Source organism: Tamandua tetradactyla, chromosome 4 (assembly GCF_023851605.1).
Source record: "Tamandua tetradactyla isolate mTamTet1 chromosome 4, mTamTet1.pri, whole genome shotgun sequence".
Classification (NCBI taxonomy): domain Eukaryota; kingdom Metazoa; phylum Chordata; class Mammalia; order Pilosa; family Myrmecophagidae; genus Tamandua; species Tamandua tetradactyla.
Window position 1 is genome coordinate 31,531,006 of NC_135330.1, and position 14,689 is coordinate 31,545,694.

The 14,689-nt window shown below is 37.1% G+C and overlaps 1 protein-coding gene across 1 annotated transcript in view; it reads right to left on the reverse strand.

The window, feature by feature from the left end:
- Window positions 1–14,689, reverse strand: part of LOC143680198 (uncharacterized) — a 74,879-nt gene that overhangs the window by 40,898 nt on the left and 19,292 nt on the right. Inside the window, exon 3 of the mRNA XM_077156781.1 lies at window positions 5,731–5,767. Coding sequence (XP_077012896.1) covers window positions 5,731–5,767 — 37 coding nt within the window. The remainder of the gene's footprint in view (window positions 1–5,730; window positions 5,768–14,689) is intronic.

Genomic DNA, 14,689 nt, shown 5'->3' on the forward strand with positions numbered 1-14,689 from the left:
GAGACATCGCTCTGATGGTTCTTTTAATTTTCTGGATGGCTTCTTTTGGTTCTTTGAGTATATTTAAAATAGCTAATTTAAAATATTTGTTCAGTAAAGATTTGTTATCTGGGCTTCCTACAAATCAGTTTCTATTGATAGCTTTTTATTTTGGGGTATGGGTCATAACTTCTTATTTCTTTGATAGCTTTGTGTTTTCTTTTGGTCAAAAATTGCACATTTTGAATATTAAATATGGCAATCTTGTTGTATTGTTTCAGCTTGTTTTAGTTGGTTTTGGTTATTTGTTTAATGAGTTCTCTGAACTAATTTTGTAAAGTCAGTATTCTTTGTAGTGTATGACCTCTGTAAGTCTCTATTCCATTAACTTGGTGGCCAGCTAGTGTTGGATGGAAATTTACTCAAATACCTAGTACCAAACATCCTCCAGTAGTTGCAATTGGGTTCTGTGTGTCTGTTGGGGTATGCCTTCCATGCTCAAGCAGGCAATATGCAACAGTGACTTAGTCTGAATGTCCCTTCCTGATTGAGCAGGCTTAGGATTTTTTGTGTTTTTCTTGTATACACCTCAGCATGTACATGGCCTTCAAGATTCCCGGGAATATGTTGGAGCTTTTCAAAGCCCTTAGTCCCCAAAGCATCTCATTCCCCAGCCTTTCTTTCCATGATTTGTGTTAATCTATTGTTTCCCAGAAGATATTATCCATTACCTCAGAGAGCAGCAAGGAATACCTGTACCTGTAAATGTAAGGGGTAGCCATTTTAGCACTAGGATAGTATCAAGTTATGCAAAAAAAGGCAAGTCTTTTGAGCTATTCTTCTAGGGGCTCATGAGACAGGTCAAAGCAATCACAAATCTTTGCAAATGAAGTCTATTCGTCTTCCTTTGTGCCAGTATTAGGTATGCAAGCTGTTATTTTCAAGGCTACTGCTGAGCTACTAGTGAAAATGGGACACAAGTTAAAGCACCTCAAACTCACTATACTTACTAAAATTCAGATGGAATTTCTTGATCAACTGTTTCCCTGGTTGTTGCAATCTGTAGTTAATTTTCATATCTCCAAAAAAAATTGATGCTCACAGTTTTTACATTGCTCTTGTAGTGAGATGGATTTTGGAGTTCCTTAATTGACCTCTTTTGTCTTTGTTTAATGTTTAACAGAACATACAAGGGCTCTGATTTTGGCCAAGATAGAATAAGATAAACCATATTTATCCTCATAACCCAAATAAATAAAAATCTGGGAAAATATCTGAAACTGTTGTCTTGAAGAAATTTGGATTTGGTAGGTAGCTTAAAGTTGTATGTCCAGAAAAGATCAGCTAATCCATTCGTGTGTGTGTAGACCTACCATAGGTGGGATCTTTTGATTAGGTTATTTCTATTGCGATGTGAAATCCTCTTATTGGCATTCTTTTATAAGGGGATAAAGGACATGCAAAACAAAACAAAACAAAAAAACCGAGAAGCTCACAGAAAACTCCCAGGAAAGCTGAGAGACAAGGACACACCCACAGAAGCTGAGAGAGAACACCACTTAACCCGGAAGCTGGAAGCAATGAAACCTGGGTGAGAAAGCCTAGCAGGTGTCACCACGTGCCTTGCTATCTGACAGAGGAGACTTTCACTCACTGGTCTCTGGTCTTCAGAGAAGGTATCATCCTGTTGATACCTTAATTTGGATATTTTTATGACCTTGGAATTGTAAATGCTTAAGCTAATAAATCCCCATTGTTAAAGCCAGCCCATTTCTGATATATTGCATTTCATTAGCTTTAGCAAACCAGCAAATCAACAGATTTGAATCAGTGAATGATAGTCATCCCTGAGGGACTAAAAGAAAATAAAGTACGTGATATGATTTCTTTAGACTGTGGCCTGGAGAGGTTTCCAGGCATTCAGGCAGAAAGGAAGGACTCAAACAAAAGCTATTTGTCTCCCTTAGTTTAGGATACAGAACTAGGAGTCTGGGAAGGAAATGTCAACTCTAAGTTGTAGAGTTCACAAAGTAGAGTACCATTAAGGAGAGAAATGCTCAGAGAAAGAGAAATATATCTGGAGACCTGAAGAGGGCTCTCCTCAAATTTTCAGCTAACTACTATTCCCCACATGGATGTAAAGAAAGCATCCAAGTTCATTGAAAGCAACAACCAAAAGTACCAGAGGCAGAAGCCTCCAGAGTTTGCACCCAGTTCTAGAAGTAGTTTCTCCTATCAAGTTTGAAAACCTCATAACCTATGGGGCATGAGGTAGAATATTCAGAATGCTTTGCCTAAATAGAAAAGCAAAATTAGCTCAAGAATAAACATTGCTCTGTTTCCCCTCACAAAGCTTAAAATCAAGACTTGAAAGGACCAAACTGTTTCCAAATAACTATTTTTGGAAAAAAAAGTTCAAAAATTTTATAATAATAAAAAATATCTGGCACCCACAGGTAAGATTTACAATGTATGCAAACCAATCAAACTTTCAAAGGATGCAAAGAAGCAGAATGGAAAGACTAATAATAAAGACAAAAGCATTCAATCCAAACTATTTTCCAGAAGGACAAAGATCATAGATCATAGAAGCATTCACCATCTTAAAAATAGTTATTATAGCTATGTGCCATATGTTCAAGAAGCCAGATGAAATACTGAAAATGCTAACTCTAGAGATAAAAGATATCTTTAAAGAAACAAAATCATAGATATTAATTGTAAAATATATGAGATGAAGTATAAACTTGGTGTGGATGATGGCCCATTGGACATGTGTAAGAAATTATTATTAAATATGAAGACATAATAGTAGAAACTAGAAGAAAAGAAACATAAAAACGAAATGAATGGATCAGCAGTGAGCTATGGAACAACTTCAAGCACCCTAATATATATGGAAATGGAATTCACAAAGGACAGGCAAAAAATATTTTAAAAATAGTGGCTAGCATTTTTTTTTTAATTTGATGAACACTATAAACCTGCAGATCCAACAAGCTCAAAGAATACAAAGCAAAAAAAGAAGAGAGCTACAAGACTATCTAATTAAATTTCTCAAAAGCAGCAATAAAAAGAAAATCATATAAATATTCTGAGAATAAAAGACGTTACATATGAAGGAAAAAACAGGAGGATGACAGCAGGCTTTTTGCTGTCAACTGTACTTCTATATTCAGAAAAAATAAATATTTAAAATATGAACCCAAAGTAGACTTTTTCAGAAATAACAGCACTGAAAGAATTTATCACCAACAGAAGTGTCAAAAGAGGTGCTATCACTACAGATCCTATAGACATTAAAGGGAAACAAGGGGATATTATTAAAAATATATAATGCCAATAAATCCAAAAATTAAATGAAATGATCAATATTAAATATGCACATGAAAAAGTCCACAAAAGCAGTGGTCATTAGTAAAGTGCAAATTAAGTTTATAAAATGCCACTACTCATCTACTAGAGCAGCTAAAATTAAAAAGCCTGAGGGCGGTGCAATGGTGGCTCAGTGGTAGAATTCTTGCCTGCTATGCTGGAGACTCACGTTCAATTCCTGGTGATTGTCCATCCAAAAAAAAAAAAGGCCTGAGAAGATTGAAATTTGTACCCAGCTTTTTATACATGCTGATGGAAGTATAAACAGTAAAAATATTTTTGAAAACTGTTTGCTTATTATAAAGTTAAGCATACATTTATTCTGTGACACAGCAATTTCATTCTTAAGTATTTACCCAAAAGAAATAAAAAAACATTTATTTACAAAGTGATTTTATGCAGACATTTATAGAAACCTTTTTATCAAAACTAAAACATGGCAATAATCTATTTACGCATCATTGGGAGTTTGGGTAAACAAAGTATTGTGTATTCATACCATTTACTACTACTCACCAATAAAAGGAAACAAACTGTTAATATATGGATGAACAAGAATGAATCGTGCATACATTTTATTGGGTACAAAAAAGTTGATACAAAAAGTACATTATATGATTTCACTATAGTGAATACATAGACCAATCAAAACTAATCTTTGAGAAAAAAAACAGAACTGCTTCTGAATGGCTAATTGATTCAGAAGGGGCATCTGGGAACTTTGCGGGTGATAGAAACATTCTATATTGTCACAGGGGTATAGGTAGCATGTCAAAATTCATTGATATTGTATATACAAGACTTTATTATTTTTCTGTATGTAAATTTTACCTCAAGAAACTGGAAACATATACTGTACTCTTCTTAATAAATTTTCTTTTCACAGAAATATCAGTTTGCCATTATGGTACTACTTATGCATACCACATTGTGGTTTGTGGAAATGGCTCACAGCATCTTGACTGTGCATGTCTCTTCTCAACTTTGCATTCAGTTATGCAGTCACAACAGTAGCTTGAATTTGGCCATGGTGGAAGTGTTTACACAATAGAAATTGGCAGAAGCTATAAATCATGGTTTTAATTTTATCAATTTTTGTCCATTTTTTGTTTTGAAGATCTACTTGTTAAACATGCCAGCACACCACCAATTCTAGGCTTCAGCAAATGAAGATATTGAGAATAATGGGAGCCAATTTCTCACTGTTGGAGAAAGAAGTAACAAATATGGAAAAGAGAAAGAATAAGATATGTTCTATGGAAACTAAGAAAATCCTCAAAGAAACATAAAGGCATATCAGAAGGTCACCGGAGCAGCTAGTGGAGCTCCCATTGGTCAACTGGAGCATAAAATTAATATTAATGATTTGGGATTATAACACATTAAATAAATTGAAAATTCATAAGTCTGCAGTAATATAAATATATATAAATGGGAGGGAACAAGGAAAGTTTTTCCTTATATGACAAATAATGAAGATAGAAAGACTTACAGAGATGTGAAATAATCTTCGGATGCTAAAACTGGCTTCTTTTTTTAAAAAAAAAAGCTTTTAAAAAAGCTTAAAGGAGAGCTAAATACATATTCTTAAAATATTTCACCAAAATTATTTAGTAATTATAAAGATTTTTTTTTTGGTGGATAAACATGGACAAAATCAGTTTACTTGTGTCATCAAAAGCTATCATGACCAATTTTGGAATAAATTGACATGATTTACCTTCTAATAAAATTCACCAAAAAGAACACACCATCACACACAGTAGCGTTCTTGCAAAAAATGTGTATTTTGAACACATTATGAGGAACCATAAGATAAGACCAAATTGAAGAACACACTACAAAACAGCTGGCTTGAAGTATTCAAAAACATCAAAGCCACGCGGCATGAAGAAAGGCTGAAGAACTGTTCCAAGTTAGGTACTAAAGAAATGTGACAACCAACTATAGTACAGGATACTGCATTTGATCCTACATAGGAACAATCTATTTCTGTATAGGCTTAGAACAATATTAAAAAGGATTAAATGATGGTATTGTATTAATAACAAATTTCCTGGCTTTTATCACTCTAATCTGGTAATATAAGAAAATGCCCTTGCTATAAGGATATACACACTGACATATTTAGGATAAAGGGGCATTTCTTGGCCTTACTCTCAAGTAATTAGTAGAAAAGGACATTGAAATAATTCTTATAACTGTATTCTATACAGTTCTTTGGGTTCAAGAAAGATTGAATGTTAAATGAGACATAAAATGATAAAATTGAACTTCCAGAGATATAAACAATATGTGAGATGAAAATTACACTGGATGTGATTAAAAGCAGATTAGAGGGTGGGCCACGGTGGCTCAGCAGGCAAGAATGCTTACCTGCCATGCCAGAGGACCCGGGTTCGATTCCCTGTGCCTGCCCATGTAAAAAAAAAAAAGAAAAAGCAGATTAGAATCTGTAGAAGAAAGATTAGCAAACTTGAAGATACAACGATATAAACTATCCAAAAGAAACCACAGAGAAAAAAGAGTGCATAAAAAGAGGCAGTATCAATGAATAGTGGGACAATGTCAAATATTGAATTTACATGTAATTGGAATCCCTTAAGGAGAGATGAGAGAGTGTAGAGAAAAAACAGCCCCAAATTTTCAATATTTGATGAAAATGATAAACTAGTAGATCCAAGAAACTCAATGAATTGAACAAAAAAATAAGACTAAGTGTACCAACGCACACTATACTTAAATTGTTTAAAACAAGCGATCAAGAAGAGATTCTTAAAAGTGTTCAAGTGAAAAGACATATTACATACAGAGGAAAAAAGATAAGAATGTCAAGAAACTCCTTTCATATATAATACAGAAAAGAAGACAGTTGAGCAACAGCTTTAAAATAATGATAGGAAAATACATCAACAGAGAATTCTATATCCAGTGAAAGTATCTGCCAAACTGCACACAAATAGAGACTTATTCACATACACAAAGACTGAAGAAATTCATCACAAGCAGACCCACAGTACAGGAAATGTAAATGATAGTTCTTCAAGCAAAATTCAAAACATACCAATGGAAATCTGGATATATACAAAGGATTGATGATCGCTGGAAATGGTAAACACGTGGGTAAGTATAAAAGACTTTTTTCTTAATTTTAAAATCTCTTTAAAAGATAATTGACTAAGGACAGGCCATGGTGGCTCAGCAGGCAAGAATGCTCGCCTGCCATGCCAGAGGACCCAGGTTCAATTCCCGGTGCCTGCCCATGTAAAAATAATAATAATAATAATAAAAACTGTGCAAAAAAAAGATAATTGACTATTTAAAGCAAACAGAATAGCTGTATACTGTGAAGTTTATAACATATGTAAAACTAAAATGTGATAATAACAGCACAAAGCTTTGAAGAAGGGAAATAGAAGTTTAATGATGTAAGGATCTAATATTATATGTAAATTGGAACAATATTACTTGAAGGTAGCATACGATAATTTAAAGACATGCTCTAAATCCTAAAGAAACTGCTAAAATAGAAAGAGTTACAGCTAATAAACCAAAAAAGGAGATAAAGTAGAATTATACAAAATATGCTGAATTAACCAAAAAGAATGGAGGAAAGGGGAACAAAGAACAGATGGGACAAACAAATAGTGAGATGGTAGATTTGAGCCCAATCATTATATTAAATGCAAATGATGTAAACACCCCAATTGTCAGATTGGATAAAAAAGCAAGACCCAACTATATATTGTCTACAAGAACTCCACTTTAAAAATAAAGTCACAAATTCAATGTAAAAGACTTTAGCAAATGTATGCCATAATAATGCAAATCAAATTTAATTATATCAAAATAAAAATCACTAGACATGTGAATAATCACGAAAATGTGACTAACAAAAAAATAAAGCTGTCAACAGAAAAGATGCCAGAAATAGTACACAAAGACCTTAAAAATACTTGTTAACACTACGCTCTATGATATTAAGAAAAAGGTGGAACTAATGGAGAAATCTCAGCATAGAAATGAAAACTAAAATAACAACAAAGTGAAAGTCTAGAATTTATTGATATAACATCTGAAATGAAAGATTCACTGAATGGGTGCTCCCACCATATAAACTACAAAAATCAAAACTGAAACCACAAAGAAAGTTTAAAAACTGAAATCCAGAAAGATTTCTCATAAGAGAAAACACACCTGGGGTTGCTTGCATGCTTATTGGAGGGCAGCAGCAAGAACTGTCATAGAAAGGGGTAAGAAGAAAATAGCTGAACTTATATTTTTAAAGCTCAAGTGTGGGCTGACATGACAATTGAGAATCTTCAAGAGCTTCAGAAACAAACACTTTTCTGTGGGCCCTTAACTTAGTATTTAAAATACTAGAATCAGGGCAGGACACAAACCCCTCTCTGGGCTATAGGTGGGCAGGGCTGCTGAAGTCTAATGGTGGAGTAGAGGAATAGAGAAACCCCATAACTCTAAACCTCACACTGAATTCTAGGCAGTGGCTGACAAAGTTCCCACCCTACAGGCAACTACACCATCAGGTTATACCGAACAACAATGTTTTCCTATGTCCATTATCCTTCTATTCCTACTTCTACCTCTTAGTTGCTATTGCATGAATATTTGCAATGCAGGAATAAAGGCCACATGACTTTGCCTGTATAATTCATCAAGTGCCTACTCCTGCTCTGCTCCACAAGAGAGAAGTTTTGTTTTTCTTTGCTTTTTTTTTTTTTAAGTCTTGCATGAATTTAGACGAGAAATAAATATTTTCTGAACTGTCTGGAAGATCTTCTCTCATTACTTTAGTACCATATCATCTGTGGCTCTATCCTGCCTCACAGACTAAATGTCCTCAACAAAACAATGAAGTTAAAACCTTTAAATAAGATAAAATTTAGTCTTATCTTCATGTTTTCATTTATAACCAGGGCTTCGCCCTTTAACTCCTTATTGCCTGCTATACATGTGTCATGCCTCAGCCTAATAGATGTCACTTCCAATGGCAGAAAACTCAGAAAGGTTGCAATTAGAAGAATGAGAATTATTCCATTAATTTTCTCTTCTCTAACCTCACACCACAAACAATAAGGACCAACTTCTAATTGGTGAACTAAATAGAACCAGCGCCACCCATGATTTTATTCAGTATGTTTTTAAGTATTTAGTAAACAAACTATTAAGATGTTTCCACCAGAAGTTGTTTTTCATTGTGTAATATGCCTGGATTTAAAAAATTGGCAATAACACTCTGTCAACTAGAATTATAGCTCTTTTGAATATAGCATTCATCACTGTGTATGTACAAATTCTGGGCATCACAGTGCAGCATTAATCCTACACAGCTCTCATGCTCTGTACCTGAGAGGTGTTGTGTAACCCAAAAAAGTCATGTTCTTTTTCCTAGTCCAATCTTATGGGTGCAGACTTATTGTTGGGTGGGATCTTTCTGAATAAATTGTTTCCATGGAGATATGACCCATCCATTTGTGGGTAGTATGTTTTGATTAGGTGATTTACATGGAGTTGTTTCTCCACCCATTCAAGGCAGGTCTTAATCCACTTAGTGGAGTCCTTTAAGAGGGAAACATTTTGGAAAAAGTTTCAGAGCTGACACAGAGACATTTTGAAATGCAGAAAGAAAGTGCCCCCAGGGAAGCTGTTTGAAATTAGAAGCCAAAGGATCCTAGATGACCTCCACATTGCTTTCCAGCTGACAAATGTGCTCTGGATGCCATCAGCCTTTCTTAAGTCAAGGTATCTTTCTCTGGATGCCTTAGTTTGGATATTTTTATGGCCTTAGAACTGTAAACTTGTAACTTAATAAATCCTCTTTATAAAAACCAACACACTTCTGGTATAATGCATTCTGGCAGATTTAGAAAAGTAAAATATGTGGAGGATTAGGTTCTGCCATCAACTTGTCCAGGTGATGATGCCCAGTTTCTGGTCAGGCAAGCAGTGGTCTGACCTTTGCTGTAAGGATATCTCATAGCTGCTTGATAAACTGAAAGTCTAGCTTATTAAATAATCAGTCAATTGATTGCAGATGCAGCTGATTACATCTGTGATCAACTAAGGGTGTGTCTCCCACAAATTAGATAATCCAATCAGTTGGAGGCTTTTAAGGAAGAAGAGAGACTTTTTCACTGTTTCTTCAGCCAGTGAGCCTCTCCTATGGAGTTCATCAAGACCCTTCAGAGCTGCCAGCTTCAAAGCCTGCCCTATGGAAGTTGGACTCTTCCATTCCTATGGCTGCATGAAACACCTTTATAAATCTCATATTTACAGATATCTCCTGTTGGTTCTGTTTCTCTAGAGAACTCTAACACAATTTGGTACTAAGAGTGGTTCTTGAGAAACAGAATCTTAAAAATGTGTTTTTACAATTGGTTTTCTACTCTTAGACTCAAAGGCACTAATGACTCTGCTTCCAATAATCAGGATGGCATTGACAGTCCGTGGGATGAGTTGGCAAGAGAGATATGCAAAATATCACCATTTGATTCTGCTAATTGTATGTTCATATGAGGCAAGACTCTGGGTGGCAGTGTTTTTTGACAGTTTGATGGAGTTTTGTGGAATTAAGAGATGTAATGATGTTGGCTGATTTTTTTTAGATATGCTGGATACAGTTATGAGGGAAAGGGATGAGCTAAAGGCTTCAAATTTGCAACTTAAGTGCCATATAAAAGATGTAAAACTTTATATGTGTGCCCTGAAAGAAATTCTTATTTCCTGTGGTTGCAGACTTGAGATCTCTGAAAACCAGATACAGAGCCTCATCGTGCAAGTAGCAGATTTACAATGTAAACTAAATTCTTAACCTTGCAGGGTATCTGCTGCTAAAGTGAGGGCTTTAATTAGATAAGAATGGGATCCTGAAACTTGGGATGGGGACACGTGGCTTGATAATGATGGAAATGGGAACATGGAATCCTTGGAATCTGCTGAACATTTGCTAGATAGCCTGTATTAGATGGTCCTGAGGAAACAGCTGCCCACCTCCAGACTGCTCTGAGGAAAGAGCTTCCCAACCTCTAGCCTGTCTTGAGGAAATAGCTTCCCAGCCTCCAGTCTACCCAGAGGAGTCTGCCATCCAACTTCCACCTAAAGAGATTAACTCTCCAGTGCCTCATATACCTGTAACCACCTCACTTGGGGAAACAGCCCTCATGCCTCTGGCTGGAGTAACTTATCTTGTTTCTCCAAAAGAAACTGAAATGAAATACCCTGAGATAATTGACTTGAAAGATGCTTCTATTTTTTTCCTGACCCCTCACCACCACCACCACCCCTCTTTACTTCAAGACCTATAACTAGACCAAGGCACAAAAGGCCCCAAAATGTGAGGTACAAAGTGTGAACCATCAGGAGGTACACTATATTTGAAAAGAATTGCATGAGTTTTCCAAGCTATATAGGCAGAAATCAGGGGAATATGTGTGGAAATGAATTTTAAGCATGTGGGAAAATGATGGAAGGAATACAAAGTTGGATCAAGCTGAATTTATTGAAATGGGCCCACTAAGCAGAGATTCTGCATTCAGTGTTGTAGCTTGAGGGGTTAGAAAGGGCATTAACAATTTGTTTGGATGGTTGACTGAAACATGAATATTAGGTGGTCAACATTACATGAGGTTGAAATGCCAGAACTGCTCCAGTATAATGTAAATGAGGGGATCCAGAGCTTAGAGGTATTGGAATGTTAGAGTGGATTTAACATAGAAGACCTGCTCACTCACCCCAGGAATCTTTCAACAGTTTTGAGACAAATTCATGAAATTCGCTCCATCATCCCTGAAGAGTTCTGTAATTGCCCTTCTCTGTTGGTCAGATATTATTGTAGGAACTACTGTCACTGAACTGGAAATCCTTAAACACAATGTGGATGTTTGGATCCAGAGTTGGCAGAAGCCACATAGTGACCATTAATCACTATAGACAAGTTGGGTGTTGCCACCATAATGGACAGCAGACTCAAAGCAGCAGTCAAAATAATCTAACTTGCAGAGAATTGTGGCATTAGCAAGTAGATCATGGGGTACCAAGAAGTAAAATAGATGGGCAGCCTACTAAATTCAAAGCTCCAGATCCTGTCTGGAGCTTTGGGCAGGTCCCATAGGAGAACCACAATGCAGACCCTTAGAATTTTTGTAGTAAAGCCTTACCATCTGCTGCAGATAACTACTCTCCTTTTAAGAAGCATATTTTAGTCTTCTACTGGGCCTTAGTAGAGACAGAATGCTTAACCATGGGCCACCAAGTTACCATGAAACCTGAGTTGCCTATCATGAGCTGGGTGTTATCTGACCCAACAAGCCAGAAAGCTGAGCATGCATCCTTCATGAAGTAGAAATGGTACATAAGAGATGGGGCTCCAGCAGGTCCTGAAAGCACAAGTAAGTTACATGAAGAAAGTGACCCAAATGCCCATGGGTCCCACTCCTGCCACATCACCTTCTTTTTCCCAAACCAGAGCTATGGTCTCTTGGGGAGCTCCTTACAGCCATTTGACTGGGGAAGAGAAAACTGGAGCCTGGCTTACTGATGGTTCTGCATGATAGACAGGGACCACCCAGAAGTGGACAGCTACAGCACTACAATCCCTTTCTGGGATGTCCTTAAAGGAAAATGGTGAAGGGAAATCCTTGCAGAGGGCAGAACTTCAAGAACTGTACCTGCTCATTCATTTTGCTTGAAAGGAGAACTGGCCAGAGGCGCATTTGTATACTCAGTCATGGGCTGTTGCTAATGGTTTGGCTGGATGGTCAGGGACTTTGAAGGAGCATGATTGGAAAATTGGTGACAAAGAAGTCTGGGGAAGAGGTATGTGGATAGACCTTTTTGAGTGGGCAAAAAACATGAAGATATTTGTGTCCCATGTGAATGCTCACCAGAGGGTGACTTCAGCAGTGGAAGGTTCTAATAATCAACTGGATAAGAAGACCCATTCTGTGGATACAAGTCATCCTCCTTCCTCAGCTACTCCTGCCATTGCCCAATGGGCTCATGTACAAAGTGGGCATGGTGGTAGGGATCAGGTTATGCATGGACTCAGCAACAAGGGCTTCCACTCACCAAGGTCAATCTGGCTGCGGCTGCTGCTGAGTGCCCAATCTGCCAGCAGAAGAACATACACTCAGTCCCTGATATGGTACCAATCCCTGAGGTGATCAGTCTGCAGGTTGCTTATATTGGGCCACTTACATCATGGAAGTATCAGTGATTTGTTCTAACTGGAATAGATACATACTTTTAGCTATAGGTTTGCCTTTCCCTGTACACAATGCTTCTGCAAAAACTACTATCCGTGGACTTACAGAATGCTTTATTCACCATCATGTTATTCCACACAGTATTGTTTCTGATCAAGGAACCCACCTCACAGAAAATGAATTGTAGGAATGGGCACATTGTCATGAAATTCTCTGGTCTTTCCATGTTCCCCATCATCCACAGGCAGCCAGATTGATAGAATGGTGAATGATGTTTTGAAGACTCAATTATGGTTTCATTAGGTGAATAACTGGCAGGGCTTAGGCAATATTCTCCAGGAGGCTGTGTACACTCTGAATCAACAATCCGCCAAATGGTGCTATTTTTCCCATAGCCAGGATTCACAGGTCCAGGAATCAAGGGGTGGAAATGGTACTGGCACCACTCACTATCACCCCTAGTGATCCACTAGGAAAATTTTCACTTCCTGTCCCTGATACCTTAAGCTCTGCTGGTCTACAGGTCTGAGTTCCAAAAGGAGTAGTGCTCCTACCAGAAGACAAAACAATGATTCCACTGAACTAGAAGTTAAGACCACTGCCTGGCCACTTTGGGTTTCTCATGCCACTTAATCAACAGTGAAGGAAGGGAATTACAGTAGTGTCTGGAGTGACTGATCCTGACTATCAAGGGGAAACAGGACTACAACTACAACAATGGAGGTAAAGAAGAGGTTTCCTAGAATATGGGAGATCCCCTAGGGCATCACTTCATACTACCATGCCCTATGATTAAAGTCAGTGGAAAACTGGAACAATCCAATTCAGGCAGGACTACCAAAGGCCCAGAAACTTCAGGAATGTAGGTTTTAGTTACCCTACCTGGCAGAAAAACACAGATAGCGGAAGTGCTTGCTGAGGATAAAGTGAAGATGAAATGTGTAGTGAAAGAAGGTAATGATAAATATGAACTACAACCCACATGACCAGTTACAGAAATGAGGACTGTGATGGTATGAATATTTCCTCCCTGTTTTGCTATGAGTATGTTTATATTTGTATATAAGCAATTATCTTGTTTTCCTCTTATCACATGACACAAGTTGTATTGTTTATGCTATAGTATTTAACTTACAGGATATGAAGTTGAAGAGTGAATGTTACCTAAGTTCTTGTACCCTAAGTACATCTCCAGAGAGATATAATGCATTTCTGGTCATGCACAGGACAGTTGAGTATTGTCAAGTGGAACATTTGTCTGTTATTGTGTTCTATTTGGGAATTAAGCATGTTTCACGTGTATAGCCGCCAAGTTAGCAAGTGGAATGTGATGGTTTGGTTCTGGTATCAACTTGGCCAGGTGATGATATCCAGTTGTCTGGTCAGGCCACTTGACCTTCACTGCAAGGATATTTCACACTAGTTGATAACCAGAAGTCTAGTTCTTAAATCATAGGGCAATTGATTGCAGCTTTGGCTGATTACATATATGATCAACCAAGGGCATGTCTCCATAAAATGAGATAATCCAATCAGTCAAAGACTTGTAAAGAAGAGAAACTTTTCACTCAGCCAGCAAGCCTCTTCTATGGAGTCTTTCAAGACCCTTCATTGGAGCTGCCAGTTTCACAGCCTGCCCTATGGATTTTAGAATCTTCCATTCCCAAGGTTGTGTGAGACACCTTTATAATTTTTATATTTGCAGATATCTCCTGTTGGTTCTGTTTCTTTAGAGAACCCTGATTAATATACTACCCAATCAATGAAGAGAACACAGGTGCCAGATCTTGAATATGTGAAGGGTATGGGTGACTATTTGTAATGACATATATTCTAAGTACAATTGTAATATTAAGAAAGGATAGAAATGAGAAGAAGATTTTATAAATCAATGTAGCTTAAGTGGTTTAAGAAAATCTAGGAAGAGTTAATGAGCAGGGAAGTAAATAAAAGAGAAACAGTCCCTTCTTCGAGTCCCAGCACACTCCCATAGGTTCAAATAGAAAAAGTGAATATGCTGATGTCAGTGTAGCCAGCTAAAGTAGGAAAGTTCTCAGAAAAAGCAATGCTGCTAATGGACTTTCAGAAGAAGCTAAAAATACTAGAGGTTA